The 27,913-nt window shown below is 42.9% G+C and overlaps 7 protein-coding genes and 3 long non-coding RNA genes across 23 annotated transcripts; 4 read left to right on the forward strand and 6 right to left on the reverse strand.

Moving 5' to 3' along the window:
* Window positions 1–2,840: 2,840 nt before the first annotated feature.
* On the reverse strand, window positions 2,841–5,831 carry LOC136199721 (kelch domain-containing protein 2-like). 3 transcript variants are annotated; one of them, XM_065990013.1, is made up of 13 exons: window positions 5,044–5,173; window positions 4,930–4,999; window positions 4,734–4,882; window positions 4,504–4,686; window positions 4,311–4,455; window positions 4,066–4,255; window positions 3,970–4,011; window positions 3,823–3,885; window positions 3,686–3,772; window positions 3,568–3,631; window positions 3,400–3,462; window positions 3,315–3,343; window positions 2,848–3,264 (listed from the first exon to the last, which is right to left on the reverse strand). In XM_065990013.1, exons 3-11 carry the CDS (start codon window positions 4,878–4,880, stop codon window positions 3,424–3,426), a joined length of 960 nt encoding a protein of 319 aa, XP_065846085.1. In that variant the 5' UTR covers window positions 4,881–4,882; window positions 4,930–4,999; window positions 5,044–5,173; the 3' UTR covers window positions 2,848–3,264; window positions 3,315–3,343; window positions 3,400–3,423. The 3 variants fall into 3 exon arrangements, with proteins under 3 accessions (XP_065846083.1, XP_065846085.1, XP_065846084.1); XM_065990011.1 differs by having other exon boundaries at window positions 2,841–3,264; window positions 4,930–5,830; XM_065990012.1 differs by lacking the exons at window positions 2,848–3,264; window positions 3,315–3,343; window positions 3,400–3,462; window positions 3,568–3,631; window positions 3,686–3,772 and having other exon boundaries at window positions 3,849–3,885; window positions 3,938–4,011; window positions 4,930–5,831.
* A 247-nt stretch (window positions 5,832–6,078) lies between these two features.
* Window positions 6,079–7,282, forward strand: LOC136187098 (uncharacterized). 2 transcript variants are annotated; one of them, XR_010669850.1, is made up of 6 exons: window positions 6,079–6,376; window positions 6,453–6,540; window positions 6,603–6,762; window positions 6,813–6,988; window positions 7,039–7,094; window positions 7,145–7,282. It is a non-coding gene; the product is annotated as an uncharacterized lncRNA (long non-coding RNA). The 2 variants fall into 2 exon arrangements; XR_010669849.1 differs by having other exon boundaries at window positions 6,467–6,540.
* Window positions 7,283–7,617: 335 nt separating this feature from the next.
* On the reverse strand, window positions 7,618–9,412 carry LOC136191741 (probable serine/threonine-protein kinase DDB_G0281745). Of its 3 annotated transcripts, none has more exons than XM_065980244.1 (5): window positions 9,229–9,412; window positions 9,004–9,173; window positions 8,879–8,953; window positions 8,652–8,827; window positions 7,618–8,597 (listed from the first exon to the last, which is right to left on the reverse strand). In XM_065980244.1, exons 2-5 carry the CDS (start codon window positions 9,114–9,116, stop codon window positions 7,768–7,770), a joined length of 1,194 nt encoding a protein of 397 aa, XP_065836316.1. In that variant the 5' UTR covers window positions 9,117–9,173; window positions 9,229–9,412; the 3' UTR covers window positions 7,618–7,767. The 3 variants fall into 3 exon arrangements, with proteins under 3 accessions (XP_065836316.1, XP_065836384.1, XP_065836261.1); XM_065980312.1 differs by having other exon boundaries at window positions 7,618–7,811; window positions 7,869–8,597; window positions 9,004–9,412; XM_065980189.1 differs by having other exon boundaries at window positions 9,004–9,412.
* Window positions 9,413–9,592: 180 nt separating this feature from the next.
* Window positions 9,593–12,865, reverse strand: LOC136190056 (uncharacterized). The gene is made up of 10 exons (XM_065978134.1): window positions 11,667–12,865; window positions 11,573–11,614; window positions 11,430–11,492; window positions 11,293–11,379; window positions 11,177–11,239; window positions 11,041–11,127; window positions 10,933–10,986; window positions 10,811–10,873; window positions 10,575–10,750; window positions 9,593–10,522 (listed from the first exon to the last, which is right to left on the reverse strand). Exons 1-10 carry the CDS (start codon window positions 12,842–12,844, stop codon window positions 9,696–9,698), a joined length of 2,640 nt encoding a protein of 879 aa, XP_065834206.1. The 5' UTR covers window positions 12,845–12,865; the 3' UTR covers window positions 9,593–9,695.
* Window positions 12,866–12,969: 104 nt separating this feature from the next.
* On the reverse strand, window positions 12,970–14,589 carry LOC136190067 (uncharacterized). The gene is made up of 3 exons (XM_065978144.1): window positions 14,139–14,589; window positions 13,803–14,084; window positions 12,970–13,746 (listed from the first exon to the last, which is right to left on the reverse strand). Exons 1-3 carry the CDS (start codon window positions 14,470–14,472, stop codon window positions 13,043–13,045), a joined length of 1,320 nt encoding a protein of 439 aa, XP_065834216.1. The 5' UTR covers window positions 14,473–14,589; the 3' UTR covers window positions 12,970–13,042.
* A 1,496-nt stretch (window positions 14,590–16,085) lies between these two features.
* LOC136188701 (uncharacterized) lies at window positions 16,086–19,409 on the reverse strand. 2 transcript variants are annotated; one of them, XM_065976472.1, is made up of 12 exons: window positions 18,826–19,409; window positions 18,629–18,777; window positions 18,400–18,582; window positions 18,205–18,349; window positions 17,961–18,153; window positions 17,853–17,906; window positions 17,710–17,772; window positions 17,575–17,661; window positions 17,457–17,519; window positions 17,335–17,397; window positions 17,085–17,260; window positions 16,086–17,032 (listed from the first exon to the last, which is right to left on the reverse strand). In XM_065976472.1, the coding sequence occupies exons 1-12, from the start codon at window positions 19,388–19,390 to the stop codon at window positions 16,338–16,340; spliced, it is 2,436 nt and encodes an 811-aa protein (XP_065832544.1). In that variant the 5' UTR covers window positions 19,391–19,409; the 3' UTR covers window positions 16,086–16,337. The 2 variants fall into 2 exon arrangements, with proteins under 2 accessions (XP_065832544.1, XP_065832554.1); XM_065976482.1 differs by lacking the exon at window positions 17,853–17,906.
* LOC136188714 (uncharacterized) lies at window positions 19,383–20,663 on the forward strand. 2 transcript variants are annotated; one of them, XR_010670290.1, is made up of 6 exons: window positions 19,383–19,666; window positions 19,768–19,823; window positions 19,877–20,199; window positions 20,250–20,286; window positions 20,360–20,446; window positions 20,503–20,663. It is a non-coding gene; the product is annotated as an uncharacterized lncRNA (long non-coding RNA). The 2 variants fall into 2 exon arrangements; XR_010670289.1 differs by having other exon boundaries at window positions 20,250–20,446; window positions 20,503–20,662.
* A 1,032-nt stretch (window positions 20,664–21,695) lies between these two features.
* LOC136196040 (uncharacterized) lies at window positions 21,696–23,493 on the forward strand. 7 transcript variants are annotated; one of them, XR_010673004.1, is made up of 8 exons: window positions 21,696–21,820; window positions 21,917–22,118; window positions 22,176–22,242; window positions 22,290–22,342; window positions 22,394–22,509; window positions 22,882–23,057; window positions 23,114–23,260; window positions 23,317–23,493. XR_010673004.1 is itself a non-coding variant. In XM_065987297.1 (8 exons), the coding sequence occupies exons 1-6, from the start codon at window positions 21,802–21,804 to the stop codon at window positions 22,992–22,994; spliced, it is 435 nt and encodes a 144-aa protein (XP_065843369.1). In that variant the 5' UTR covers window positions 21,696–21,801; the 3' UTR covers window positions 22,995–23,057; window positions 23,114–23,260; window positions 23,317–23,493. The 7 variants fall into 7 exon arrangements, 4 of the variants coding, with proteins under 4 accessions (XP_065843369.1, XP_065841961.1, XP_065844101.1 ...); XR_010672944.1 differs by having other exon boundaries at window positions 21,917–22,114; XR_010672848.1 differs by having other exon boundaries at window positions 21,917–21,993.
* Window positions 23,494–23,594: 101 nt separating this feature from the next.
* Window positions 23,595–26,171, reverse strand: LOC136199575 (uncharacterized). Its single transcript, XR_010673103.1, has 4 exons — window positions 25,575–26,171; window positions 25,464–25,518; window positions 24,593–25,405; window positions 23,595–24,422 (listed from the first exon to the last, which is right to left on the reverse strand). It is a non-coding gene; the product is annotated as an uncharacterized lncRNA (long non-coding RNA).
* LOC136195180 (uncharacterized) lies at window positions 25,976–27,396 on the forward strand. Its single transcript, XM_065984806.1, has 3 exons — window positions 25,976–26,319; window positions 26,377–26,471; window positions 26,522–27,396. Exons 1-3 carry the CDS (start codon window positions 26,031–26,033, stop codon window positions 27,350–27,352), a joined length of 1,215 nt encoding a protein of 404 aa, XP_065840878.1. The 5' UTR covers window positions 25,976–26,030; the 3' UTR covers window positions 27,353–27,396.
* Window positions 27,397–27,913: the final 517 nt, after the last annotated feature.

Here is a 27,913-nt window from a genome sequence, read left to right on the forward strand (position 1 = left end):
GCAACGTCACAAAGAAGATCATTATAACAAGAAATACTCACACTTTGTCGTTTCACGTAGATGCTCTTTGATTGCTATTACTTTATTTATTTTGTTAGATTTTTTATTGGCCACGTGCACAGTGCTCGTAAGATTCGTTTTTGTATATCACGTATCCATCCCTCTTTGCGAAGCCTCACTTCGGCCAGTGGATGAGGCTAGGAACCAAACTTAGAACCTTTCGTAAGACTTGCAGATCACCGGACGTACGTGACTGTAACAAAGGCAGGCTCCTATTCTACTACAGATGGCACAAGAGATGTGCTTCTTACTCGTAGCTTTCCTGCTTGCAGTTGCGTTGGCAGCTGAAACGGCAACGCAAACGTCGTCTCCCAACGGTGGATACGAAAGGCCGTCACCTCATAAATCGATAAGACAGTCATTTAGGAGCGCTTTCTCGGGTCTCGATAACAGCCCACGCAACATATCGTACCACTACGAAGCCGGCATGAACGAATTCAAATGTTGACCAGTGCATTCAAGGAGGAAAAAATTGCGCCGGGGCTTTTCTCGAATCTGTCAGAGGCCTCCAATTGAGAGACAAAGCTTCATACCCGTTCGAGAGAGACAAGGAAAATTACGAATTAAAGTTGCAAGTACGTCGAGTATAGCCACTCAGGCGTAAAGATACTAATGATTTGAATTTTAGGCACTAATAACTGCATAGCTATGAATGGCTTTGTATCGTGCTCCTCCCTGGGCTCTGGGTCTCAGTGAACTGTAGAGTATCCCGACCTGGAGACATACCCAAGTGTGTGTCAACGCGACTATTGCGTGGTAATTAAGAATGACTTTGACACAGCATCTCCAAAAGCCTGGGAAATTTCTTGCAAAATATAGCGTTTAGTTCAAGACAATAATGGTGTGCTTACGTGCTCCACGTCGATAGCAAAAACGATCAACTGTCTTCTATTCCATGTGGCACCAGTTTTAATGACACTGACGAAACGCTGTTTCTTTCAGCGATTTTTACATACGGTAAGAAATAAAAGCGTATCTATAGGACAGCGTGATTCTTTCAATACATAATTAAGCAGATATGAGTGCTGATTTCGTCACGATGCATTCAAACGTCGATGATGCGTGTCTGAAAATAAATTTCACCGGAAACGTGTTTACTAGAACCTGCGACAAAACTGACGTCAAGTCAGCGTTTGTATACAATGCTGACAGCAGACGACTGGCAGGCAAGATTACTATTTATTTAACTGCTAACGCTATTCAATTGAGACTGGCATTGCTGCGTTCTATAGACGTTAACAACAGATGCGCATTTATCGTGGAAGAACTTTGCACACATCTTCTGTCTTTTACAAAGCTATGGTGAGTTTCTACTGCCATTAGTTTCTTTCTGCTAAGGTTCTGTCTAATTTCTCATTTTTGAAGACGAGTCAAATCGTTTTTGCTCAAGAGAAGTGTCTGAAAGTCAATGGCAGCCAACTCTCACGACGGCACAATGTGTGAACTCAACAAACGACGTCCAAACTACACGTTTCAATCGGTTATTTTTTACAGTATGATGCCCCTCATAATAACAAAGATATAAGAATTATTAGAGTTGTTTAGCTTCCGAGGAGAGGACCAGGGTAACATTGCCGGGCTTTAGACAGGGCTGGTACGTATCGTCCGACGACCTTGTCGTTCGAGGAACAATTGCATGGACCAGCCAAGCTCCTTCAAGCCGCAAAGTTCGGGTACTTATAGTCGCCAAAGACGGGTTAGGTTTGACTCGAGAAATGATTGGTGCCTACGCTGACAATACTGGTGAGACATATAGCGCAATACCGTCGTAAAACGTGCTACTGTAATTGTTCTTGAAAGGTTGTTTAGCTGTGGAAATTTACGCGTTGACATCGTCACTGCTTAGGCAGCCGTTTCAGTCATTCTATCAAATTGACCTAACTGTTGCTGGCGAGCAAAGCTCTCTACGCCAACATTTCCAATTAAGAAAACAAGGTGATGGAGATTCGCCGCTGAGACTTGAAAAGTCTAATAGAAATAGAAAACTCCCTAAAAGAAGTTCTTCTAGAAACGCCTTTTCATGTGACTTTTGTTATTCAATTTCGTCTCGTACTTATCCGAGACAAAGAAGTCGGTTAGAAGTCGCGTTTGACTCAAACACTGAAGCATGGAATTCATAAAACACTGAGAAAAAAATAAACACGCAAAAATAACGAAAATAAAATTTGAGCTCACCGTATTTCCCAAATTACGAAGACCCACGAGACCCTTTCAACAAACAGACGTCTCGAAATTTGATTTTCGTCGTGTCATCGTAGAATTATCACGATCTCGTCCCAAGTCAATTTTTCTCTTGATAATGATGTGAGTTTCGTTTCTGGCAGTAGAAATCGTCTTTCGACGAATTCGAACGCGAACGAGTTACAGTCACATGAGATGGAATTGATTCGGTGCTATTCGATCGTCGAAGAGAGCTGCGACTATAATCAGAGCCTGTATAAATCTGACTTGCATCTAATCTCTTAGACAGAATTCTTGGTGTGGAAGCAGGGACGTAATCGAAGCGAGTGCCTGCATGTGCTGTATTTACGAGAACTGCATGGCGTCGTTCCTGAAAGGCGTAGTCGCTTTTACAGGCTCGTGGCGGCCGGCTAGCGCTCTCATGGACTCGTTTTTGTAGCTGGATATCTGTTTAGGTCGAGGATCGGGTGAAAACAGGCGAGTCGATTCCCCTGGAAGGTATTTGCGTTGTGGTTTCGGCGAACTTAGTGATTTCGATGCCGTTGAGCCGCTTATATTTCTCCGCTGGAACATCGGAGATCCTCTTGTCGTCGCCATGTTGCAAACAGTCACGTGCCTAGCAACTACAATTTGCGCAATCGCAAACACAGGAAGCTCAAGCCAGAAAAGCAAAATCATACAAAAAAAAGTAAAAAGAAAATTCAAAACAAAAGCAAGAATTAATTAGGGAGAAATTTCACGACTTCGACTTCTCTCTATAAGCAGCTTCAATGTTATCTTTGTGAATGCCACACTCCTCACACGCTTCAATAAGAGCATTTGCCGTTGCCTCTCGACCGCGTTTTGCTACCCAATCCTCTATGATCATCATAGCCCGAATAAAATTCTCATCAGACTTTTCTTTGTACTGCGGTATGGCATTGGCTTGTTGTCCCAAACAAACAGCAAACTTTTGCCATTTTGCTTCAACTAGTATCGCGACGACGTGAGTGAGGGACTTGTTGATTTCCTTCGGAAATGCATCTGCAAGAAATGAATGTGACGAAGCCAAAAACTACACTATCTCTTCTCACCTCCTAGTCTAGAGTCAGCGAGTTCTTTCCTATACAAACAGAATAATCTTCCCTTGGAGCAGGTGGTTCACAGAACGGATAATACCTTATTTGAATCATTTCTTTTTCTTTAACCTGCAGACGACGTTGGGAAGACGTCAGTTCTTCTCTAAAGTAAAACACTTCATGCTATCAATAAACATTTCTCTTTTTATTTTGTAATGACGTAAAACAGCATTTCATAATTTATTTATGAAGCATTATTCTCAATGACCTGATTTGAGCAATCACTCCGTCTTTTTTTCTGTGCAAGCCGTTGAGAAGTGGCCAGTTCCCCTCTAAAAACAATAAATATATCAACTATCGGCTAACCCTATTTTTTTCGTGGCTACTGAATTGAAGCAATCTGTTGGTCCTTTTCCTGTTCAAGACGACGTTGAGCGAAAGACGCTTCTCTTTGAACAGACGCCAATTCTTGCCTATAATTAACAGATGACACCAAATTCATTTATTAATTTTAAAAAATAACCTGATCTGAGCCAATTCTCCATCTTTACGTTCAACAAGACAATGAGAAGAGTTCAGTTTTTCTCTAAAACCACAAAAAAATTCACGTAAAGAATTAATATTGTAGAGAAGCTCACGATAAAAATAATTAATATATCAATTACGTAACCTTATTTGAGTGATTTGACGTTGGGCAGAGGCCAGTTCATTTCTAAATTTAAAAAAGAAAACTATAATTAAAATCATATTAGACATAATAAAAAACCTGATAGAGGATTTTTCTTCGGTCAATTCAGAGCACCTTTGTCGCGAATGCTCCATCAAGCGTAGCATCACTGCAATATCTTCTCTGTCACTTGGAAGTAAAAGACGCGGAGATGAAGTTGCACAAACTGTCGCCCGTCTCGACGAGAGAATTTCTCGTTTAATTTTCATGTATGACTCGTTCTTCACGTCTGCAAAACATTATTCATTAAACGTTACTCCCTAAGTCAATTAGAGTTTATTTACCAAGACAAAAGCAGCTTAAAATAGGCCTATATGAAAAATCCCAATTGACACCACCACAGACAATGACGTCAGTAGTCTTGTTATCGCTCGGCACACAATGACATGTGTGACAAACAACTTCGCCAAATTCTGGATCTACGTCCATCTTTACAAATAATAACTAAATATTCAATGAAAATAAAATTATAGCAACCTGATACGCAATGAAATTGCCACGATCCAGAACGTAAACATAGTCAGAATTTGTTTTGTCGATCATTCGACCACCAACGAGAAGACAAATTGATTCGTCTTCCAAACCTTCTGTAACTAAATGACAAATCGTATGGTCCCGCCTTGGTGATGGTTTCACATTGAAATTAATGAGTGTCCAAAACTAAAAATATTGCTAAAAATATTTATTATTTAACTACGCAGGTTTACTTTGAGATTAAAATTTATCAAAAAAGAGTGAGATTCATTCTCCACGTCCCTTCCATGAAGTAATGCTCGATGCTCGTCAATGGTTGCCATGGCAGCGGCAACAAGTGGTTTCGGTCGTGTTCCACTTAATTCCAAATCAAACCACATTCCTAGCTCATATTTCAAATTATTAAAAATTGATATTAAATTGAGTCACCTTTTTCATTTCCCTCTTCAAGTCGAAATTCATAAATATCATTACTCCAGTCGCATTCATTCTGAGTTGCCTGAGACTGGAGTTGATTACGAGGAATCTTCTTTTCGCTCAAACCTCCAAACATGATCATTCTTGATCCAATCGCACACAAACAGCAGTATGAGCGTTCGTGCGGTTTTTTTCCTCCGATAGGCGTCGCTACTTCGATCCATTCTATTTTCTTTGGATCGAGACGATAAACGATTCCCAGGGAATGACCCTCTTTTGTTCTTCCCCCGTATGAGTAGATCATCTTGTCGATGACAACACATCGTGCTCCCTCACAAGGTGGAGGAATAGTTCGACCGCGAGTCAATCGACGGATCCACTTCTTTTCCGCTCTTCGAACATTCGTCACAAAGAATTCATTGCGGGGAAAGTATTTATATCCATGGGAGCCACCGAAGAGATGAAGATGATCACCGACCAACGCGCATTCAGGAGCATACCGCTCCTCAGGTAAGATAGCTTGATCGTCGTCGTCGGAAGAGTCGTTTTTTCGAAGTGTTGGACGAAGCCACGCCGGCAGCCACGTAGCCTCGCAAGCCAGACCCTTACGAGCAGGAGGCTGTTCGTTTGGTAGCTTTAGCGCGCGAGGTGTGTGGGCGCGGTCTTGCCTCACTGCTCGTAGGGTCTGGTACCACTTGCGTACGTCATCGACCCCCTTCGGCACGTGACCACGGGTTAGCATAACTTACTTAGCACTCTCTAATTACTGTCACGAGGCCCGTTAAAAGTCATGGCGGTGGAAGGCAGACCGTTCTATTCCGAAGCACTTGGACGACGAGAACGGGTACAGTAGAAGACTCTGGCCACTGTGAAAGCCTGGAAAATGCCTTTCGTCATCTGCGTGCGCGTCTAGTCCCTGCAGAGTGGTTGCCATCTCGCGCGTTCCGATCGAAAGTCGCTATCAAGCGAAATCGCGGACATCTTTAGGCTGACTGCGAATGCGCACTGGTAGTCAAAGACACTGATCACCGCTTAACTACTTAACTAATTAGAGAGTGCTAAGTAAGTTATGCTAACCCGTGGTCACGTGCCGAAGGGGGTCGATGACGTACGCAAGTGGTACCAGACCCCACGAGCAGTGAGGCAAGACCGCGCCCACACACCTCGCGCGCTAAAGCTACCAAACGAACAGCCTCCTGCTCGTAAGGGTCTGGCTTGCGAGGCTACAGCCACGCCATTTATTTCTCTGGCAACCAGTGCGCGCGCACGCGCAGTAAATGTTCATCGTTTCTTTCTGCACGGAATGTTCTGGATTGAGCCCGTTCGATTGCATCACCAAATGTGACACAGATCGTCCTTGTTGTCGACCTAGCTGTTTTCTCGGTGAAGCAATTTTTCTCGAAGAAGCCAAATAGACCGCTAAAGATCAGGTGGCGAGCGACGAAGACAAGAAACTGAGGTATGAGAGAGAGTAGAAAGAGAAAGAGAGGAGGGGTCCCTTTCTCTCTTTTTCGGTTTTTGAGTGTTATTTATAGGGCCTCGTCTTTAGGTGGCATACAATGATGGAATAGAAATATTTTCTGGATCTATTTTCTGCAGATAACATGGTTCCCTAAAACTAATGTAATCTACTTCAGAGTTCGATTTTGTTAGTTAGACTAATTAAATCACTTTTACGGTTGTAGGCGTTTCCAAATTTATTCGTCAAAAGCGTTGGGCTGTCCAACCGATTCCTCACCTGACACATTCCCACCCGAGTTCCTATATCTTCTTTGTATACGTATATGGACGGAGAGAGAAATTAATGATTGAAATTAAAACATCTCAAGGCAAGGACTATGATAGGTGAGGTACTTTGGAATGGTTCTAGTTTAGAATCCATGCTCATTTTCTAGGGACGTCTGAGTCGTTACGTCATTGGAGGGGCGTTAACTATGATGGATCAGATAAGTGTCCAAGTTATTCTGTGAATGTCAGTGACTTTGCTTCTTTTGTTGTGGCAGGACGAAGACTTAGCGGTGCGATGAGGAATTTTTGCAAGGTTGTTTTCTACATTTTGACCATGCGTGCAGTATGTGATATTGATTTATCATATTCAAATCAAACTCTTTTTCAATTGAGGATTCCTCATTTTTGGTGGACGGGACAACCAAGAGAAACGGTGGAATTCTACAATGGTTGGCTAAATCTGAAAAAAAGATTTATATCCGTTAGGCAATTTGTTTAGAAACTGGGCGGCGGTCTACGGATGAGACAAGATTTTCATTTTTTGTGTGTTTGGCCGACGCCACTTGTTAGTTAAGAAACAATTTACATCTTTTTAGTTGTCTAGTTTTGGTAATTTATATTAATTATTAAACGTTTCAACAAATTGCTGTTCTCTCACGTCTATCAACAGATCATGGAATATTTTTAAAACGCATCTCTAATACTTGGGTGGCCCGTATGTCTGAGTAAGGCAAACGCTTTTCTGTTTTGTTTGTGGAAAAGCTGTTTAAGTAATTAACCTACCCAGACATACGGGCTCCCAACAAAAGGCAACCAGTGGCAGTAATTTCTCTCGGGTGTAGGTAACTATGCAAAAAGCTATTTAGGAAACTAAGAAAGCAAAAATGAAAACTTCCAGAAAAAATAACGTTAGAGACATACGTTATTAAACGCACTTTCGCAGTCAAACAGAATAATAAAAAATCAATTTCTGTCGAGAAATTATATTCATCAACAGAAACAACACAAAAAAGTTATGTTAAAAAGTACTTTCGTCGAACAGGTACCAAAATAACAAACACAAAAGTCTAGAAAAATGCCTAAGAAACATCAAAAACAGGGAACAAAGGCACACATAATCGTTCAATCGATTGATATTTTTTGGAGGATGACCCTATGAGTGCCTCCTTCAAAAACACCACTAACTATTCTCTTTGCTGTAAGAATGTTTTCAGCTGTTAAACCTCTTTGATGTTCGGCAAAATTGACTTTTAGCGTTTCAAAGCACCTTTGTGCTGACATTCGATTGGCGGGATTACGACCAATCAAGCAAGAGCAAAGCATGAATAAATCAGGACGACTAGCAAGAGCATCAAGCTGAGTCTGCCTCTCCTCTGGAATAGGACCCACACCCGTGAAGATCTCAAGTAATGACACGCCCACGCTGTACACGTCACTATTCAACGTGCTCGAAGTGGCAGGACTGCCACACTCAGGCAACCTTTCTGGAGCGAGATAAGGAGGGCTCATTGGACCAGCGGACAGAGAACTCTCGATAATACGAGCCGCTCCCAAGTCACCCACTTTTACCTTCATATCTCTCGTGACGAGAACATTTGACGGGCGAATGTCGCCGTGGACGTAGGCTCGAGGACGAATCTGATGAAGATACGATATACCTGACGTCATATCCATGGCAATAGACAGCTGCTCGTAATTGGTCAAATAGGATCCGGATGCGTGGGCGGCGTCGATGACTTCACTGACGGATCCTTCGAGTAATTCCATGACGATTTGGAGAGGAGATCCTTCGGTTATGACCGCTCCACATACGATCATTATATTGGGATGATGGAGTCGACTGCATACGAGGACTTCTCGTCGAAACATTGCCACGTTGCGTTGACTTGTAATGAGCTCGTGAATTTTCTTCACGGCGACTCTCATTCCGCGCCATTGGCCCACGGAAACGCCTTAGTGATATACGCAATTATAAATTTAAATAAATAACTATTTATTACATTCACCTGCAAAAGATCCTGAACCGAGGTTTTGGCTTGACAGGTGAACTTCGTCTGGACTAAGGTTCAACACGTCAGTGAACTCGTCGAGGCGTCGCTTCATCTCGTCACGAGATGCTTCAAGGGTTTCGCAGCGTGTCAATGCAACACTACGGTGGCGTTGCACTGACGTCAGTTCCTCCCTACAAAGCAGAGTAATTTTTAAAGTTATATTATGTATTTTTCTTTGGAACCTGATGGAAGAAATTTGTTCGTCTTTACGGCGCTGAGCCAAAGATGCTTCTCTACGAACAGACGCCAATTCTTGCCTATAATTGAAAGCTGAAACAAAATTTATTTATTAATTTTAATAAATAACCTGATCTGTGCATTTTCTCCGTCTTTGCGCATGAGATGGAATTGATTCGATACTATTCGATCGTCGAAGAGAGCTGCGACTATAATCAGAGCCTGAATAAATCTAGCTTGCATCTAATCTCTTAGACAGAATTCTTGGTGTGGAAGCAGGGACGTAATCGAAGCGAGTGCCTGTGCAGTCATTATGAGCACTGGCGTCGTTCATGAAAGGCGTAATCGCTTTTACTCGCTCGTGGCGGCCGGCTAGCGCTCTCATTGACTCGTTTTTGTAGCTGGATGTCTGTTTAGGTCGAGGATCGGGCGGTAACTGGCGATGCGATCCCCCTGGAAGGTAATTGCGTTGTGGTCTAGACGAACTGAGTGATTTCGATGCCGTTGAGCCGCTAGTATTTCTCCGCTGTAAGATCGGAGATCGTCTCCTCTTCGCCATGTTGTAAACAGTCACGTGCCTAGCAACAATAATGCGCGATCGCAAACAAAATGTATGTAACTTCCTGTCTTTGATCATCTACTATTTTAATTCAACTAATTGCTCGAAAAGGAAGATTTTCAAATGACGCAAAGCCTCGATCTAGCTATCTGCACCGCTTTTTCTAACAGATTGGATAAGAATTTTTAGAGGACATGCAAACATTTACAATATCAAAAAGATGTGTCAAAAATAAGAGATAAAAACAAGCAGCAAAGCCCGAGTTAATAAAAAGAACTTGATAGTACGACTTTGTGACTGTCTCTTCCAAAAACTCCCTTCACCAGACGTAACGTTGGAAACAGCCCAAGCGCTGACAAACGACTTTGACTGTCACTAAACTCACTCTTCAGCGCATCAAAGCATTCTTGTGCTGAGGGTCTATTGTTAGGGTCATCATATATCAAACGAGAGCAAAGCATTAAAAGACTAGGACGATTAGCGAGAGCGTCCAATTGAGTCTGCCTCACTTCAGGAATGGGACCAACCCCGGTGAAGATCTCTATCAAAGAAACGCCAACGCTGTACACGTCGCTAGGCAACGAGCTAGAAGCGGCAGTGCCGTCAGAACGCGGTGATCTTTCCGGAGCGAGATATTGCTGACTGACAGGGCCAGCCGACAGAGAACTCTCGATCAGATGAGCCGTTCCCAAGTCGCCCACTTTGACTTTCATATCTCTTGTGACGAGGATATTAGACGGGCGGACGTCACCGTGGACGTAGGGACGCGGACGAATCTGATGAAGATATGAAATACCTGACGTCATATCAATGGCAATAGACAATTGCTCGTAAATGGTCAGATAAGAGCCGGTAGTGTGAGCTGCGTCGATGACTTCGCTCACTGATCCCTCGAGTAATTCCATGACCATTTGGAGAGGAATTCCTTCGGCCATCACCGCTCCGCAAACGGTCGTGATGTTGGGATGATGAAGTCGACTGCAGACGAGGACTTCTTGTTCGAATAATGCCATGTTGCGTTGATTCGTGATGAGCTCGTGGATTTTTTTGACTGCAACCGTCATTCCGCGCCAACGGCTCACAAAAACGCCTGAGTGTGAATACATAATATTAACCGAGATATTATGCATTTCAGTTCTTACTTGCAAATCCTCCTGATCCTACTTTTTGATCAGTCAGGTGTACTTCGTCTTCTCTGATGTTCAACACGTCAGTGAATTCTTCAAGGCGTCGTTTCATTTCGTTACGAGATGCCTCCAGAGTTTGGCATCGTGTCAATGCAACACTATGGTTACGTTGCACTGACGCTAGTTCATCCCTAAAGAATATTATATGATGAATGTAATTTTGCTGTTTAAGACGACGTTGCTTTGTATACCTGATATGAGAAATGTCTGCATCTTTTCGCTCTAAAAAACGTTGACATGATGCAATATCCTCCCTGTTCAAAACAATAAAACACACTTATTATTTTGATTATTAGAAATCATTTTCAATGACCTTAGTCGAGTAATGACACCCTCTTTATCCTGTTGAGACGTGGCCAATTGCTGTCTAAAACAATGAATATATACACTATTGGCAGAACCCATTTTTTTGTGGGGCTACTGAATGAAAGAAATCTGATGGTCTTTTTCCTGTTCAAGACGACGTTGAGCAATAGATGCTTCTCTTCGAACAGACGCTAATTCTCGCCTATAATTAAAAATGAAACAAAATTCATTTATTACTTTCCATAAATAACCTGATCTGTGCATTTTCTCCGTCTTTGCGCTCAACAAGACGACGAGAAGAGGTCAGTTCCTCTCTAAAAACAATAAATATATCAACTATTTGATGAGCCTATTCTTTCGTGGCTACAGAATTGAAGCAATTTGTTGGTCTTTTTCATGTTCAAGACGACGTTGAGCAAAGGATGCTTCTTTTTGAACAGACGCCAATTCTTGCCTAAAATTAAAAGATGACACCAAATTTATTTATTAATTTTAATGAATAACCTGATCTGAGCCAATTCTCCCTCTTTACGTTCAACAAGACAATGAGAAGAGTTCAGTTTTTCTCTAAAACCAAAAAATTCACGTTAAGAGTTAATTTTATGGAGAAGTTAAAGATCAATAATAATTAATATATATTAGGTAACCTTATTTGAGCGATTTGACGTTCGGCAGATGCCAGTTCATTTCTAAATTTAAAAAAATTACAATCATAATACATTATTTGTTATTATCCCTAACCCTAAATTTGATGACGTCATTTTTGAAGATGTCTGTGGAAGAGGAGGGGGAGGAGGTTGATTTCGCTTTTCTTCTTCGTCTATCAGATAATGAACATAATTATCAAAGAGATTTTGATGATTTGGCGGTTGAGAAAAGCAAGCGGCCGCTTTGATTGTTCTTCGCGAAGTCGCACCAACTTCAATTTTGACTAATTCCAAATAATCTTCGCAGAGATTACGAGGAATTTCCGTAGAAGCGTCAATAAAATGTACAGGCAATGGATTAAAGTCCCCATAGCGAACGAGAGGAACGACTTGCATCAATTGTTCACCACTGGCCAAACTGACGAATAGCATGGGAGTAAAATGACTATTGACAAATCCAATGACGACAGGCGTTTTGCAACAATTCAAAGGATCGCACAACAATGGCAAATAGATGCCACCCATTGTAACAGGTTGAAGGGGTTGACCATATAAATCGAGAATTTCGCGCTGTGATAGAACGATGATGGGACGTCGAAGAACATTGGCCAAAACGAAAATGTGAATTTCTTCGAGACTTTCGAGACGTTGTTGATCGAGTGCTTTTGAATCGAGATCGACGGCATTGAGAACCATAATCCACTCTTCACGCCACGTTTTCGTATCGTACGAAACTTTCATGGAATCGGGACAATCTTTGTTCGCACGTTCGCGCCAAGCGTGCCATCGTTGGCGAATTTGTGCTTTGGAGTCCCGTACAAGGGCGTCGTAAATCGATCGACGTAACTCGAGAGAGCGATCGTGATAACCCCAAAGGAATAGCGAAGTAGCATGCAAAAGGCCATTTCCGTCGCTCATCGTATTCATGGGCAACATGGGTACGATCGTTAGACACCAATTGATGGCGTGGCACTCTCCGAGCGAATTCAGAGCGTATTTGTCGAATAAATGATCGTAGACGAACTGTTTTTGCGAACGTTTTAGATGCGCAACGTCTGGCGGTACGACGATGGACGTCCAAGCGCAATCGTTCTTGTAATAAGGACGATTCTCGTCGTCGACGTAATTCAGTTGAACGGCTTTGCGAGCGCGACTTGTGCCCGCCAAATCGTGCAGCGACGCGCTTTGATGAAGCATCTTCTTCGTCAGGCCGGGGCAACGCGTGACGAAAGAGTGAGGGATCTTCGCGTCGGTATCGGCCTCCCTCGACATTCCCCCATCTCAATGTTGGGACTCCCCTTGCGTAACGCGCACGTGGGATTCGCGGAAGTCCCGTCTTACATCATCATCATCATGACACCAGATGATTAGCAATAGATTCTATTAGGTGGACAACAAATTACATATACCGTAATATATCTTTAACATGCATTTCTTGTAACAAAAGTAAAAGTCATACATCTCTCTATACTAACACACTTGGTCATAAGTTTGACGTTCACGATTGAACCACTTGAACTCTGTTGTTGGAGAGGAGTAGCTACCACAGTAGAACGTCTCCTGTCTGTTGTCTGAACAAGCAACATCTATTTTGCATGTAGCCTTCCTAAACGGTACGTTGACAAAGTCAGGTTTCTTTCGGCCTTTTGGAGCAATCATATACAGCAGTTCCTCGTGTCCAGGTAGAGTCCCACAAGGATCACATGCTTGTTCAAGTGTTTTCTTCAGTTTCTCAGTAGGCGTACACTCAATTTCATTGGGATTGAACTTGGCGGAGGAGGAGGAGGAGGAGGGGTCAATTTTGTAATAACTTGGTGGTCGATCTCCATTTTTGTTGAGACATGCTACATCGAACTTGCCTTGACTATTTTTGGAGTTATAATATCTTTTTTTACAAGAAATTTCGTACTTGCGACCACACTTTTGTTGGACGTTTACGTGTTTTGAAGGAAGCAAAAGTGAGTCGAACGAGGGACACTTCCAACATATGTCAGAAATGTTTTCTGAGGCATCACGAACAGAAACCCACTTTCCAACGTCACATTTTACGTCTACGTCTGGAACGTCATAAAAACAGTCAATGGTCAAAGTCGTTCCACTTGATGTCCGCGCAGATGCTCCGCGTGGTGTACGACCATTTCTGAGAACATCTCGAAGATGAACAGTATCACAACCTTGAAAAAAATGAATTCTTTATATCATTTTATAAAGGGCGCTGATACTGACTTACGAGGCGGTTCAACGGTAATATTGCGCTCTACATTCTCCAAAACGCATTTATACGTTCCATACACGGAATTGGACTTGATTGGTATGTGCAATAGTGAGTCGTTGTTATCTCCTTCAACGACGTACGTCGTCTTTCTGTTAGATGTAATTTGTCTCCAAGTGCGCTTGGCAACGTCGAGGAAGAACCACGTTGGCCTGGCATTTACACCGTTAACAGTGCAACGTTGGAGAATGAAGTCTTCATCTTTTTCAGAGTATTCCTCAATGATTACATGAGGATGAACTGGACAAAAAATGATTATTATTATTATTATAGAAAGGAGATTATAGCACCAACCTGGACGAACGTAAATTATTTTGCCATTTTCACAACGAAATGTGATTTCTTGAGAAGTGATAGCGTTTCCTAGAGCAGGCACAAGTCGAACGTATTCGCTGTTGTCTGCACAAGACGCCGGACTGTCGTCAATTCTCCATTCCAAAAGATTTTTGGGTTTTCGAATGGATGGCAGTTTGCACTTGTTTTCATTGCATTTCCCTTTGGCTGCTAATACTGTCATAGAAAGGGAGAAAAGGCGTCGGGGAACGACTAAGACGCGTCGAACGCACTGTCGCAGTGTCAGCTGTAGCTGCACCCTTAAACTGATCGATCGATTCACCTCTTCCAGCATTTCCTTCGGTTTCGCGAGGCGCAAAACTGCTCGTGAGACCCCTTAGGAGGCCTCACTTGCTATCGAGTCGTGTCATGAGCAATTTCGACTCACAAACAGCAATAGAAGCTCGTTCGGAAAGCGGGACAAGTTCGATTCAGCTAGAAAATCGGAACCAGCTGATGTCAAGTGACGTCTTGTCTATATCCGGGTGACTGTTGACGAAGAAGCAAAGTAAATCTTTTAGGATTAATAATTTTTTTCGCCGTGCACTTTTTGCGGCAGTGAAATGGTGAACTTTTGCTAGACGATGAAAAAGTGAGGCTCCCGAAGGGGTCTCGCTACTGTTTTTTTGTGTTGCCAAGGAGAAGGAAAAGCCAGCCGGCGCGAGTTGATCGTTGCGTTTTAAGGTACGGCTAAGACCTACAGAAAGACGACGCAGTCGACGCATTTGAGCGCTTCTCCATGGCGCAGGGACGAATTTGTCCGTCGCTCTATCGAGGCTCGTCTCTCCTCCATCGTAAGTCGAATCCTTTTCTCCGTCAAGCTAATGCAGGCTTAGAGGTGTGTATCGGTTAGGCTCAAATTATACGTGCGTGCGATATTCGCAGCATCCACTGCGAGCAATTGTTTAATGGCCCGGGTTATTCTAAACCCTCAAAGGGGGCCTCACCCACGATTCGTCCGAGTGACATATTTTAATAAAAGACGCATCCGATAGTGCAATTATTATACGTTGTTTGTTTCTGATCTACGAAAAACGATCAATTATATTTGTTTATGCTGACCACGTTCCGGGTGGCGTCAGTTACGTATACATGCGAAACCCCGATCGTACGAGATATATTCAAACGATCCATGAGGGAAGAAGCAATGCCACTCCAAGGGACATTGAGAGATTCATTGCTCAGTATGGAAATGGTTATCAGTCGTTTGGCAGAGGAGCGAGAAATTTCTCCGCAACGCTTGTTCATTACCTGATAACAAATCATCGCTGTTGAGCTCAGGAATGATATACTGATTCCGTTCTGTCCATTGCAATGTCTTTCATTGATCTTGTTAGTTTTTGAATTGTTCGTTCACATGAGATGGAATTGATTCGATGCTATTTGATCGTCGAAGAGAGCTGCGACTATAATCAGAGCCTGTATAAATCTGGCTTGCATCTAATCTCTTAGACAGAATTCTTGGTGTGGAAGGAGGGACGTAATCGAAGCAAGTGCCTGTGCTGTAAGTGCGAGCAGTGAGCGTAGTCGCTTTTACTGGCTCGTGGCGGCCGGCTAGCGCTCTCATTGACGCGTTTTTGTAGCTGGATGTCTGTTTAGGGCGAGGATCGGGCGGTTACTGGCGATGCGATCCACCTGGAAGGTAATTGCGTTGTGGTCAAGACGAACTTAGTGATTTCGATGCCGTTGAGCCGCTAGTGTTTCTCTGCGCTAAGATCGGAGATCGTCTTCTCGTCGCCATGTTGTAAACAGTCACGTGCCTAGCAACAATAATGCGCGATCGCAAACAAAATGTATGTGACTTCCTATACACTGTCTTTGATCATCTACTATTTTAATTCAACTACTTGCTCGAAAAGGAAGATTTTCAAACAAACGCAAAGCCTCGATCAAGCTAACAGCACCGCCTTTTTCAAAAAAGATCGGATATGAATTTTTAGAGGATATTCAAACATTTACAATATCAAAAAAGACGTGTCAAAAATAAGAGATAAAAACAAGCAGCAAAGCCCGAAAAACACAGCAGAAATTGAAGTTAATAAAAAGAACCTGATAGTACGACTTTGTGACTGTCTCTTCCAAAAACTCCCTTCACCAGTCGTAGCGTTGGAAACAGCCCAAGCGCTGACAAACGACTTTGACTGTCGCTAAACTCACTCCTCAGCGCATCAAAGCATTCTTGTGCTGAGGGTTAGGGTCATCATCAATCAAACGAGAGCAAAGCATTAAGAGATTAGGACGATTAGCGAGAGCGTCCAATTGAGTCTGCCTCACTTCAGGAATGGGACCCACCCCGGTAAAGATCTCTATCAAAGAAACGCCAACGCTGTACACGTCGCTAGGCAACGAGCTCGCAGCAGCAGTGCCATCAGAACGCGGTGACCTTTCCGGAGCGAGATATTGCTGACTGACAGGGCCAGCAGACAGAGAACTCTCAATCAGATGAGCCGTTCCCAAGTCGCCCACTTTGACTTTCATATCTCTTGTGACGAGGATATTAGACGGGCGGACGTCACCGTGGACGTAGGGACGCGGGCGAATCTGATGAAGATATGAAATACCTGACGTCATATCAATGGCAATAGACAATTGCTCGTAAATGGTCAGGTAAGAGCCGGTAGTATGAGCTGCGTCGATGACTTCGCTCACTGATCCCTCGAGTAATTCCATGACCATTTGGAGAGGAATTCCTTCGGCCATCACCGCTCCGCAAACGGTCATGATGTTGGGATGATGAAGTCGACTGCAGACGAGGACTTCTTGTTCGAATAATGCCATGTTGCGTTGATTCGTGATGAGCTCGTGGATTTTTTTGACTGCAACCGTCATTCCGCGCCAACGGCTCACAAAAACGCCTGAGTGTGAATACATAATATTAACCGAGATATTATGCATTTCAGTTCTTACTTGCAAATCCTCCTGATCCTACTTTTTGATCAGTCAGGTGTACTTCGTCTTCTCTGATGTTCAACACGTCAGTGAATTCTTCAAGGCGTCGTTTCATTTCGTTACGAGATGCCTCCAGAGTTTGGCAGCGTGTCAATGCAACACTATGGTTACGTTGCACTGACGCTAGTTCAACCCTTAGAAAAATGAAATAAATTCAAACATATATTCACTGTGATTTTGCTGTTTAAGACGACGTTACTTTGTATACCTGATTTGAGAAATGTCTGCATCTTTTCGCTCCAAGAAACGTTGACATGACGCAAGTTCTTCCCTGTTCAAAAAAATAAAACACACTTATTATTTTGATTATTGGAAATCATTTTCAATGACCTTATGCGAGTAATGACACCGTCTTTATCTTGTGCAAGCCGTTGAGACGTGGCCAATTCCTGTCTAAAACAACGAATATATACACTATTGGCAGAACCCATTTTTTTTGTGGGGCTACTGAATGGAAGAAATCTGCTGGTCTTTTTCCTGTTCAAGACGACGTTGAGCAATAGATGCTTCTCTTTGAACAGACGCTAATTCTCGCCTATAATTAATGGCTGAAAAAATTTATTTATTACTTTCAATAGATAACCCGATCTGTGCAATTTCTCCGTCTTTGCGCTCAACAAGACGATGAGAAGAGGTCAGTTCTTCTCTGAAAGAAGAAAAATTACCAAAATGATTTAAATTAAACAGTGAAAGCAAAGATAAACAATATATACGAAATTAACTAACGTAATTTGAGTGTTTTCTTTTTGCAGGAGACTTTGGGCAGAGACCAGTTCATTTCTTAAAGACAAAAAAACGTTATACTTTACAATAGTATACAACATAATATATAACCTGATAGACGATTTTTCTTCGGTCAATTCAGAGCACCTTCGTCGCAAATGCTCGAGCTCGCGTTGCATCATTCCAATATCTTCTCTGTCACTTGGAAGTGAAAGACGCGGAGATGAAGTTGCGGCACGAACTGACGCCCGTCTCGACGAGAGAATATCTCGTCTAATTTTCATGTACGGCTCATTCTTCACGTCTGCAAAACACGATTCATTAAATGTCCGTAAGTCAATTAAAATTTATTTACCAAGACAAAACGAACATAAAATAGGCCTCAATGTCCAATCCCAATTGAAACCACCACATACAATGACGTCAGTAGTCTTGTCTTCGTTCTGCACAGAATGAAATGTGTGACACATAACTTTTCCCAATTGCGGATTGACGTCCATCTTTATATAAATAATCATTTAAAATTCAATAAAAGTAAAATTATAACAACCTGATATGCTTTGGAATTGTCACAATCCAAAACGTAAACATAGTCAGAATTTGTTTGGTCGACCATTCGACCACCAACGAGAAGACACATTGATTCGTCTTCTAATCCTTCTGTCACTAATTGACAAATTGTATGGTCGTGTCTTGGAGATGGTTTCACATTGAAATCAATGATAGTCCACAACTAAAAATATTGTTAACAGATTTATTATTTAACTACGCAGGTTTACTTTGCGATTTAAATCAATTAAAATAGACTGAGAGTCTTTCTCCACGTCCCTTCCATGAAGTAATGCTCGATGCTCGTCGATGGTTGCCATGGCAGCGAAAACAAATGGTTTTGGTCGTGTTCCACTTAATTCCAAATCCAACCACATTCCTAGTTTATATTTCAAATGATTATCATATTGATATTAAATCGAGTCACCTTTTTCATTTCCCTCTTCAAGTCGAAATTCATAAATATCATTAATCCAGCCGTTTTTATCCTGAGTTGCCCCAGACTGGAGTTGACCACGAGGAATCTTCTTTTCGCTGATTCCCCCAAACATGATCATTCCTGATCCAATCGCACACAAACAGCAATGTGAGCGTTCGTGCGGTTTCTTTCCTCCGATAGGCGTCGCTACTTCGAGCCATTCCATTTTCTTCGGATCGAGACGATAAACGATTCCCAGGCGACGACGCTTCTCTGTTTTTCCCCCGTATGAGTAGATCATTTTGTCGATGACAACACATCGTGCTCCCAAACAAGGTGGAGGAATCGTTCGACCTCGAGTCAATCGACGGATCCACTTCTTTTCCGCTCTTCGACCATTCATTACAAAGATTTCATTGCGGGGAAAGAATTTTGATCGATCGCGGCCACCGAAGAGATGAAGATGATCGTCGACCAACGCGCATTCATGAGAACCCCGTTTCTCGGGTTGAATGGTTCGAGAGTCGTCGTCGGGGGAGTCGTTTTCGCGAAGTATTTGACGAAGCGAAGCCATTACTCTGACAACCAGTGCGCACGCGCAGTAAAGGTTCACCTTTTCTTTGTGTGTTTCACGGAATCTTCTGGATTGAGCCCGTTCGATTGCATCGTCAAATGAGACACAAATCGTCTCGGTTGCCGACCTTTTTTCTCGGTGAAGCAAATTTTCTTCTGGAAACAGAATTGTGCAGCGAAATCGTCGATTCGGCGTCGACGAAGAAGCCAAATAGACCGCTAAAGATCAATTGGACAACTTACGAATGGTGGCGAGCCACGAAGACAAGAAACTGAGGTATGAGAGAGAGTAGACAGAGAGAAAGAGAGGAGGGCCCCCCTTTCTCTCTTTTTCGGTTTCTGAACGTTATTAATTAATTAATAGGGTCTCGTCTTTAGACGGCATACAAAGATGGAATAGAAAATATTTTCTGGATCTATTATCTGCAGATAATGTGGTTGCCTAAAACTCATGTAATCTACTTCAGAGTTTGATTTTATTATTTAGACTAATTGAATCACTTTTACGGTTTCCAAATTTAATCGTCAAAAGCGTTGGGCTGTCCAACCGATTCCTCCCGAGTTCCTATCTTTTTTTATATACATGGACGGAAAAGGGAAATTAATGATTTAAATGTAAGATCCAATGAATAAAGAAGAAGTTTCCTTGCCAGATATCATTACTATGACTGATGGCAATCTTTTGCGTGACACGCACGCTGAGATGAAAGAGAAGAAGAAAGAGAAGAAATTGTCATCTCAGAAGTTACTTACTTACGTGAATGTCAATGATGGCCAGCACAGAGGACTTGGACTCTGCAACCCAAACAGGTAAGCATGATCCTAGTGCTTGAAAATCAGCCGTCCACGGATGTTTGTAGAAGGTAATAGTTCACCCTGCATACAACAGCAATAATGGTTAGATAAAACATTTCATGCTTTCAGGTGTTTTAGACTGTCGTCCGATTTTTTCGTTTATTTGTATTTTTAGATTCTAAATAATACTGTAGCTCTGTCAATGCGCGCTTAATAGCGTATTTCGCTGACGCAAAAAGTAATTCGCGCGGCGAGTGGCCAGGTACTCAAATTGCACTCAATTTATTTATTTCAAATACGCACAGCGATTTTTTACAGTACTTTTATGCCAAAGTCTTATCTAACATCACCATCATTCATTCTTTCGTTCTTTAACAGCTGTTTGTCTTTCCGAAAGTTCTGTACGTCTTTGCCAACAAATTTTTTTGACTGTTTTCATCTTCGTCGCACGTTCAATCTTCATCCCCACCTGAAAATCAAACTCCTATTAGTCACTGTAAAATAATTGCTGTACGTACCTTTTGTGAATGCGTTCGTATTAGCGTTACCCGAGCTACACCGCGGGGAGGTTCGAACGCTACGTAGCTCATGGCAGCCACCGCAAAGCGATGACCACCGGTTCCAAAAAGTTTCGGGAGAGTTTATTGGCCTCATAGGCCCCCTCAATCAGTATCCGCCTGGATGAGTAGTCGGCCCCTAATACCGAATCCCCCGGCGCGACGATACCTGACCGCATTGGTAAGCATATAGCTAAGAACCAGGGCTTCTGAGGAGGAGAGCGGCTGACCACCGTTTGTAGGAGTCGACAAGAAAGGACGTGCAATGCCTGAATCGAAGTCTCCTGAGCCAGATCATCCGCAATCTAATCGTGCCAATTGGTGAGATAAGTGCCGGCAACCAGACCGCTTGCGACACCCCCTCCGAGCCGTGCCCACTCTGCCTAACGCAGGCCGTGCTCGTTTGGCGACAATAAGACGAATAGGCGATCTTTCTGCTCAGTGCGTGAACCGAGGCCGAAGCCCCCCATCGCCCTGCTTAGAGGCTCCGGCACGGGATTAATCCGTGGGCCACGCTGATCCAACGATCCTGACTGCCCTTTTGCCAATCTCCCGAGCCAGTCCGTCAAGGATGAGACACAGATTTCTCCGCGCCGCACCCACCCTAGGCCTCAACTGAAGAGAAATCGGTGTGCGCGTTGCTTTCGAACAGCGTAGCCCCACCCATTGCTCTCATTGGTCCGTCAAGGTCACGTGGGTTAACATTGGTCTCTCATTGGTTTCTCTGAATAGGTGCGAAAATAGAAACCGGTTTCAATACCGGTTTGACTGTATGTTGCGTCATGATTTTAGTCAGCATTTCTATTTCTGGCAATAAATGACGTAAGCTTTGTCGCCTCGAGTTCAAGATGGTGGACGATGCCTCGTGTTCGCCGTTTCTTTTCCACACAGCTTCTCGTCTTATGTTTCGGTTAGATTATCGTAGATCGGCTTTCGCGGTCTTGTCCTCGAACGGGACATCAGGAACCGAACACGTGATCTCGAAGAAGCAACGAAGAGTGGCGTAGAAGACGAAAACGGGCGATTGCGGCAACGACAACGGCTTCGAAGCTTAGGAAGAATGCAAGAGACGGCGTTAGGTAAGCGCTAAGCGATCAGGAGCCCGTTTGTCGCGATAGAAAAGGCGATCTCTCCACGCGGCCTTCGTGGATCACTTTCGCCTCGTTTTTTCGCAGCGATCTGCAACTCCAAAGCACGATGCGATCAAGACCTCACGCTGGAGTACGATAAAACGGCGCGAAAGTACGAACAGGTACGCTTTGGGTCCCCGAAACAATTATATGGCTCTTTTTCTTCGCGAATTTCGACTCGCACGAGCCATCTGACCACGCGAAGCTGTTTGCTAGCGAATTAGAGTCGATCTAACGCGTTTAGTAGGTTGGAAATCCGCGAGGTGAAGATTTTAGAATCTCTGATTTTTTGTCATTTATTTAGGTCACTTCTCCGATTCAACATATTTTATTATGAAACAATGGGAATCAGTTGCCTGTGTGATCTCGCAGTACGAAATTGACTTTGCGTTTAATATGTAATATTCATTTTTTGTAGATGTTATGTACTTTATGGTTTAATTCCTTCTTCAAAAATTTCTCAACGTCAAGGTAACGACCACCATAGATTTTTATTTGCATCTGATCCTACTTTGTTTTCAGGTCTTTTCTCTCCTCGACACTTGGATCAATTCGACGATATCAATCAGAGAGAAGAAGAAGAAATCACCATCCTGGGAAATTTATCAAACGGATGAATTGCGGCGAATGCAACGTCGGTAAGCGTACGAGATCCTAAGGGATATGCATGATGATAGAGCCCCGTTCTCAACTCAAGATCCTAAGGGACATGCATGATGATAGAGCCCCGTTCTCAACTCAAGATCCTAAGGGATATGCATGATGATAGAGCCCCTTTCTCAACTCAAGATCATTAGGGATATGCATGATGATAGAGTCACGTCCTCAACTCAAGATCATTAGGGATATGCATGATGATAGAGCCGCGTTCTCAACTTAAGATTCTTAAGGATATGAATGATGATAGAGTGTTGTTCTCAACACAAGATTCTTAGGGATATGCATGAAGATAGAGCCCCGTTCTCATCACGGGATTCTTAGGTGCACGTTCTGACGACTTTTGATTTTAGTATACTTTGGACGTACTGAAGACTTTTTGGATTTTTTCTCTAAGTTTCTCCGACCCAGACGTTTAATTCTTCGTGTGCCATTCCGACTTTCAAGCCCTATCATGGTAAAATGATCTATTAATCGATATTATGTTTATATTTGTTTTGGATTCTGCGTTTGCTAACACCCACCAAAGGTATTATTTTTCTAAACTTTTTAGATCTCAGTACTTTTTTATCTATATTATTCAAGGAACCGATTATTGCACTTTTCAATTGAGCGCGACGCCGCGTCGACGTCACCGTCTCTAGTTGCTTCTAGGTGTCCGTTGCCTTTTACGTCGTCATCTCAGCTGTCGAAAGGAAGCGTCTGCTTCAACGGGGAACGCTTCAATTAAAGGTGAGAGACTAAGTGGCAGAATGCCGGTCTTCCTTATCTATTTATTCATTTTTTAGGAAGAGTGGAGTGGATGAAATTATGCAGGCGCTATTCGTATTTGTAGTTACCTTAGTTCGTTTGTTTCTTCATTCGTTTTTTGCATGCATTGTTGCATTTTTATTGCACGAGCAACGACCAGATAACTCTTTTTTTTGACGTAAAAGTGTAATGGTATTTACTTGAATAAAACTAGTGTGTAGAGCACGCACGTCAAATCATGGCGAGAATGAAGAGAAAATTTATATTTCATATACCCGGAAGTAAGCCGGAAGTAGTTAAAAAATTAAAAGTTCCCAAGTTTTTTTTTATAAGAAGGGAACTTTAACCCAAGTTCCCTGAGGAGGAACAGTTACCGTCTGTTCCTACGGGTGCCTTCATTGTTTATCCCAAGGCACAGGGAATGTGTGCCTGCTGCCATTGATAAAATCAATAGGCAGTCAGGCATATTTTGCTGTGGGCGTCGTTCTCCAAGAGAGACTACCAATATAGAGAGTAGCCTCGTCCGGAGATACACGCCTTGTGAGTGGGCAGTTTTCCAGCTCGGGGCCGCACAACTGCTTCAGCAGTTGATGTAGGCCTACCCAGGAGATGGGACAGTTTAGACGCTAAGGCCTCGTATCCAGGAGGCATACAAGCAGTTTAGGAGACCGCATCTACGGAATAAAGATGCGAATCTCCGCAGTCCGGCAAATGGACCGACCCGTCATGCTGAGGACGTTGGGACCGCGGTCTACCTCTTCGTCACATCAATAACTGCAAAAAATTAAAGAAATAATTAAAATTAGCTCAAATGAATTGGGATAGAATAATTCAATACCATGGCGTTGATTCAACCGTGAGCTATATCTAGCTTATGGTTATCTATCTATCTACCTATCTATCTATCTATCTATCTAGCGCACAGATAAGTGAAAAAATTCAGATACTGTATATAAAGGTCTCTTCCTTAATTTTTATATTTAGCAATCCTTTCAAAGTTCTCCTATAAAGACTTACCTACATGTTTCCATTCACGCTTCAGCCAATTCCTGCTCTCTGAGCGTCGAAAACTCGCTGCTGCTTCTGCTGCTCGCGTTTCAGTTTCCCAATTCGCTGGAGTTCATGTCTTCCACCGTTTTGAGCTCTAATACGAAACAAAAACGTCGGAGACTATGCAGGCGAGTTCATTCGGGTCTGGTACGCCACGATAGTCTCATTAGAACGCTAGAAGTCGCGAGATCTTTGGATTTAGAGCTTCCACACCTCAGCACGCGGCGAAAGGGGCTTCTCGAGTCGATTCACGCGCTTGCCTACCTCCTCTCTTTATTTGTAACAAGCAGAACAGGACTTTCACGCAGAATGGACGCTCATTTCTCGCGTCTTTGGCCAGTTGCATGAAAAAAAGCGACTCACGTGACGATTCAGTACTACTGTACCCCGGACTGATTTTTTGTCGTATTCCTTCGACGTGATGGAAAACAAACGCGCTTGGTCGCTAGTCATCTAAATGAACCGCAACGTAAAGGCAGAATATTTTTAATTATTATTATGTTTCAATACAAATCGTTCGAATGAAGTACCGTGCAATCGCGTGGGGCTCGCACAATACAGCATTACAACAGGCTTACGAGCGGGCGCTTGGAACTGAGCATCACGCTGCATGGGATTAGCCCAAATCTCTGCGTTGTTCTAGCGCAAAGGGCCACGCACGCTCCCATGCACCAAACCGGTTTATACGCGAAAGATTCGCGGAAGACGCGCGCGCTTATAGACGAATCCCTAAGCTAACCGATCATGCAACTCCTGTCTTCATAACATGGAGCTCAGGAGAAAAAAGAATGCAGCTATTTGTCATGCACAATTTATCATAAAGCATCACATCACCTGAGAATGAATAATTAGACAAATGGTTTGTTCACAACTAAATATTGAGCATCATAACCTTAGAACGAATTTGAATTAACAAATTGAATGTTAATTAACTCTAAGAAAAATATTGTAGGGGAAACTCGTAGATAGACAATTATCGGTTCTATTAGGTCTGCCCAAAAACTTTGCTCTTAAATATTTAATTAGAAAATGCTTTTGGAGTGGAGTGAGAACAGAAGAAGTTCACTTTCAGCTCTCCTACCGGTTATAAAAACAATATGAGGCGATCGTTGCATCGACGACTTGCATGCATTACCAAGACGTTCGTGTTTGGTGTTCTGGCTAGCGCCATATCTTTGCATTTCGTGTACCTAGACCTAAGCATGTAGCAGAGGAGACTTCTCCCGTCGATGCAGGCGTTTCCTACCTTCTCTCATCAATTATGCTAGGTAGAAGAAGACGTCCACTCACGACCGATGCTCATTTCTGCTGTCATTCTTGGAGAAAGCTGCGTTCATCACGTGACGACTGGCTATTGGTTACGCCTGACGTCATACGAGTCCCCAAAGATATGTTTATGAGCTCTGCCCCAAAGTCCCCCGAACCATTTTGTTGACGACGATCTCGCTCTGTTTTTTGCTCCTTCTCTATTCAAAATGGACGAAAATTGTAAATGTGTTTTTGAGTCCCAATAAAAATTCTCGCATACAAAACAAAAGTTGATGACGTCAAGTGACCTTTGTACAAATATTCATCTCGTGCCCTCGAAAGGGGACTCCCCCCCGAACAAACTCCAATTCTTATTTAGTGCGCAATTCCCTGCGCATCTCCCCATTGTTCTCCTCGCCGCGGCCGCGAAAGAGAGAAGAGAGAAGAGTCTGCGATGGATGAACGATGGAGAAATCGCGTCCACGACAATCTTCCGTCGATCGTCGAAGTGTTCGATCCCATGTCCGTTCTAGATCGTCTTCTCGCCGAGAGACTCGTCTCTCGAGAGCAATACGCAATGCTGCGCGATCCGTCCAAGACGAACGAAGACAAATCGCGCATGCTCCTTGTCGACATTTTGCCGCGAAAAGGTGATACGGCATTCGAGGAGTTTGTCGACGTTCTACGAGGAACGGAACGACAAGAGCATGTTGTTCGGCATTTATTGGAGCCACGAAAGAGAAGTACTATTGGGGAATGTGCTTGGATGGCATTTAATTGACTCGATAGCTTCTATGTAGAGAATGAAATTGATCGACTTGTGAATGAGAAAGTGAAGAAATTGAAGAGTGATCTTGCTCGCGCCGAAATGACTGTTGTCGGATTGAGAAATAAAGTTATTAAATTAGGTTGATAGATATGTGATTGGGAGTTTGATATATTTAGATTGGACCTTCGATGGGAATAGCTAGTCTCAACTGGGATGCAACCATACCAAACATGCCTTTTGAATATTGTTTTCCATGTGGACGTGTGGCTGAAATCAATGGAATGCTACATGTTGGTTGGGGGAAGAGAATGTTGCAGTTTCAGAAGGGAGCGTGGGAGGGAAAGAAGCATCATCTGCCGGGGATTAATGACATATGCAGTGTCTTTGAATGTGAAGGGAAAGGATATGTCGTGGATATCAATAACATGCTTCAATTCTCGAGTATTTATGAATGGAAAAGTGAAGCAAGAGATTTGGAATTACTTACTAAAATACCAGATGAATATCAGCTCGAAAGGAGATCAGCAATTGGACACAATGGGAACATTTATCTTGTGGGAGGGAAGTGGAGTGATCGAGTTGATTGTTTGGATATTAATAAAGGAGAATGGGAACTAATAAAGAAAATGAAGAATGACCGGTGGGAGTGTTCATTGGCTGTGATTGATGATAAAATGTTTGTTGGAGGAGGGATGGGGGCGGCGAATTCAGTTGAATGTTTCTCAATGGAGACACAAGGATGGATTGATATAAAACCAACTACAGAGGAATTGTGTCAATTGTCATCGTGGAATGGGAAACTTGTCGCAACAGGAGGAGGATGGGAGGAGGAATACAGCAATCATGTTGAAATGTATGATGAATTGTCTGGGGATTGGCTTCCATTGCCAGCAATGAATGAGGGACGATGGCAACATGGTGCATGTACAACAAAAGACAATCAATTAATTGTAGTGGGGGGAGTAGAATGGGATGAAGGAAAATCAGTTGAATTTTTGAAAATGTAAATGTGTTTTTGGGTCCCAATAAAACTCGTGCATTTTGTCCATTGCTCACGGTTCAGTGAGACAAAAATTCTCGCGACGCCTCAAATGAGTTTCTTAGGCTCTATTCACAGTTTCAGATAAAAGGTATCTGTTTTTTAACGTCAGTAAATAGAAGGATACTTAAGCACGCGACTCCTAGGGATTTGAGCGCCTATAGATTCCTAATCCTAACGCATGTCTCATTGGTATTTGAGCTTGTATAGATCCTCAATCTTAGCACACGACTCTTTAATTAGTTAAGGATTTGAATTTGTACAGATGCTCAATATCCTAGCATGTGACTCTTAGGGATTTAAACGTCTACAGATCCTTTGTCCTTATATTGCGTCTCCTAGACACGGATATAAAGATATCTGGGAAACTATCAAAGCAAGAGCCTTTTTTTCATAGTTATGGTAACTCACCCCTATAGACGTGGTAATGACTACGTTTAGTCTTTTGGTTGTGTTTAGGTGGCGCTGCAGCTATAATGTCTTGGGGTAGGCTCTGGCTATCTGTTCGTGGCTGCATCCCACGTGGTTT

The sequence above is a fragment of the Oscarella lobularis genome, chromosome 1 (assembly GCF_947507565.1).
Source record: "Oscarella lobularis chromosome 1, ooOscLobu1.1, whole genome shotgun sequence".
NCBI lineage: Eukaryota > Metazoa > Porifera > Homoscleromorpha > Homosclerophorida > Oscarellidae > Oscarella > Oscarella lobularis.

Excerpts from the sequence above, each read along its gene's own strand:
- LOC136199721 (XM_065990011.1), bottom strand. The coding sequence starts at position 5,659 with ATGCTAACCCGTGGTCACGTGCCGAAGGGGGTCGATGACGTACGCAAG. Across the intron at positions 4,256-4,310 it reads TTTAAGCTGCTTTTGTCTTG|ACGTGAAGAACGAGTCATAC; the intron begins GTAAATAAACTC and ends AATGTTTTGCAG. Across the intron at positions 3,632-3,685 it reads CAACAGATTGCTTCAATTCA|AGGGGAACTGGCCACTTCTC; the intron begins GTAGCCACGAAA and ends TATTGTTTTTAG.
- LOC136191741 (XM_065980244.1), bottom strand. The coding sequence starts at position 9,116 with ATGCAAGCTAGATTTATTCAGGCTCTGATTATAGTCGCAGCTCTCTTC. Across the intron at positions 8,828-8,878 it reads GAACAAATTTCTTCCATCAG|GGAGGAACTGACGTCAGTGC; the intron begins GTTCCAAAGAAA and ends TCTGCTTTGTAG. Across the intron at positions 8,598-8,651 it reads CGGTTCAGGATCTTTTGCAG|GCGTTTCCGTGGGCCAATGG; the intron begins GTGAATGTAATA and ends TATATCACTAAG.
- LOC136190056 (XM_065978134.1), bottom strand. The coding sequence starts at position 12,844 with ATGTCGAGGGAGGCCGATACCGACGCGAAGATCCCTCACTCTTTCGTC. Across the intron at positions 10,874-10,932 it reads GGTGTCATTACTCGACTAAG|GGAGGATATTGCATCATGTC; the intron begins GTCATTGAAAAT and ends TGTTTTGAACAG. Across the intron at positions 10,751-10,810 it reads GCAGACATTTCTCATATCAG|GGATGAACTAGCGTCAGTGC; the intron begins GTATACAAAGCA and ends AATATTCTTTAG.
- LOC136190067 (XM_065978144.1), bottom strand. The coding sequence starts at position 14,472 with ATGCTGGAAGAGGTGAATCGATCGATCAGTTTAAGGGTGCAGCTACAG. Across the intron at positions 14,085-14,138 it reads AATAATTTACGTTCGTCCAG|TTCATCCTCATGTAATCATT; the intron begins GTTGGTGCTATA and ends TTTTTTGTCCAG. Across the intron at positions 13,747-13,802 it reads TATTACCGTTGAACCGCCTC|GTTGTGATACTGTTCATCTT; the intron begins GTAAGTCAGTAT and ends ATTTTTTTCAAG.
- LOC136188701 (XM_065976472.1), bottom strand. The coding sequence starts at position 19,390 with ATGGCTTCGCTTCGTCAAATACTTCGCGAAAACGACTCCCCCGACGAC. Across the intron at positions 18,154-18,204 it reads TTTATGTTCGTTTTGTCTTG|ACGTGAAGAATGAGCCGTAC; the intron begins GTAAATAAATTT and ends CGTGTTTTGCAG. Across the intron at positions 17,398-17,456 it reads GGTGTCATTACTCGCATAAG|GGAAGAACTTGCGTCATGTC; the intron begins GTCATTGAAAAT and ends TTTTTTGAACAG.
- LOC136196040 (XM_065985889.1), top strand. Across the intron at positions 22,243-22,289 it reads GTTGCCTGTGTGATCTCGCA|ATGTTATGTACTTTATGGTT; the intron begins GTACGAAATTGA and ends CATTTTTTGTAG. Across the intron at positions 22,343-22,393 it reads AAAAATTTCTCAACGTCAAG|GTCTTTTCTCTCCTCGACAC; the intron begins GTAACGACCACC and ends CTTTGTTTTCAG.
- LOC136195180 (XM_065984806.1), top strand. The coding sequence starts at position 26,031 with ATGGATGAACGATGGAGAAATCGCGTCCACGACAATCTTCCGTCGATC. Across the intron at positions 26,320-26,376 it reads ATTGGAGCCACGAAAGAGAA|AGAATGAAATTGATCGACTT; the intron begins GTACTATTGGGG and ends GCTTCTATGTAG. Across the intron at positions 26,472-26,521 it reads TTGTCGGATTGAGAAATAAA|ATTGGACCTTCGATGGGAAT; the intron begins GTTATTAAATTA and ends TGATATATTTAG.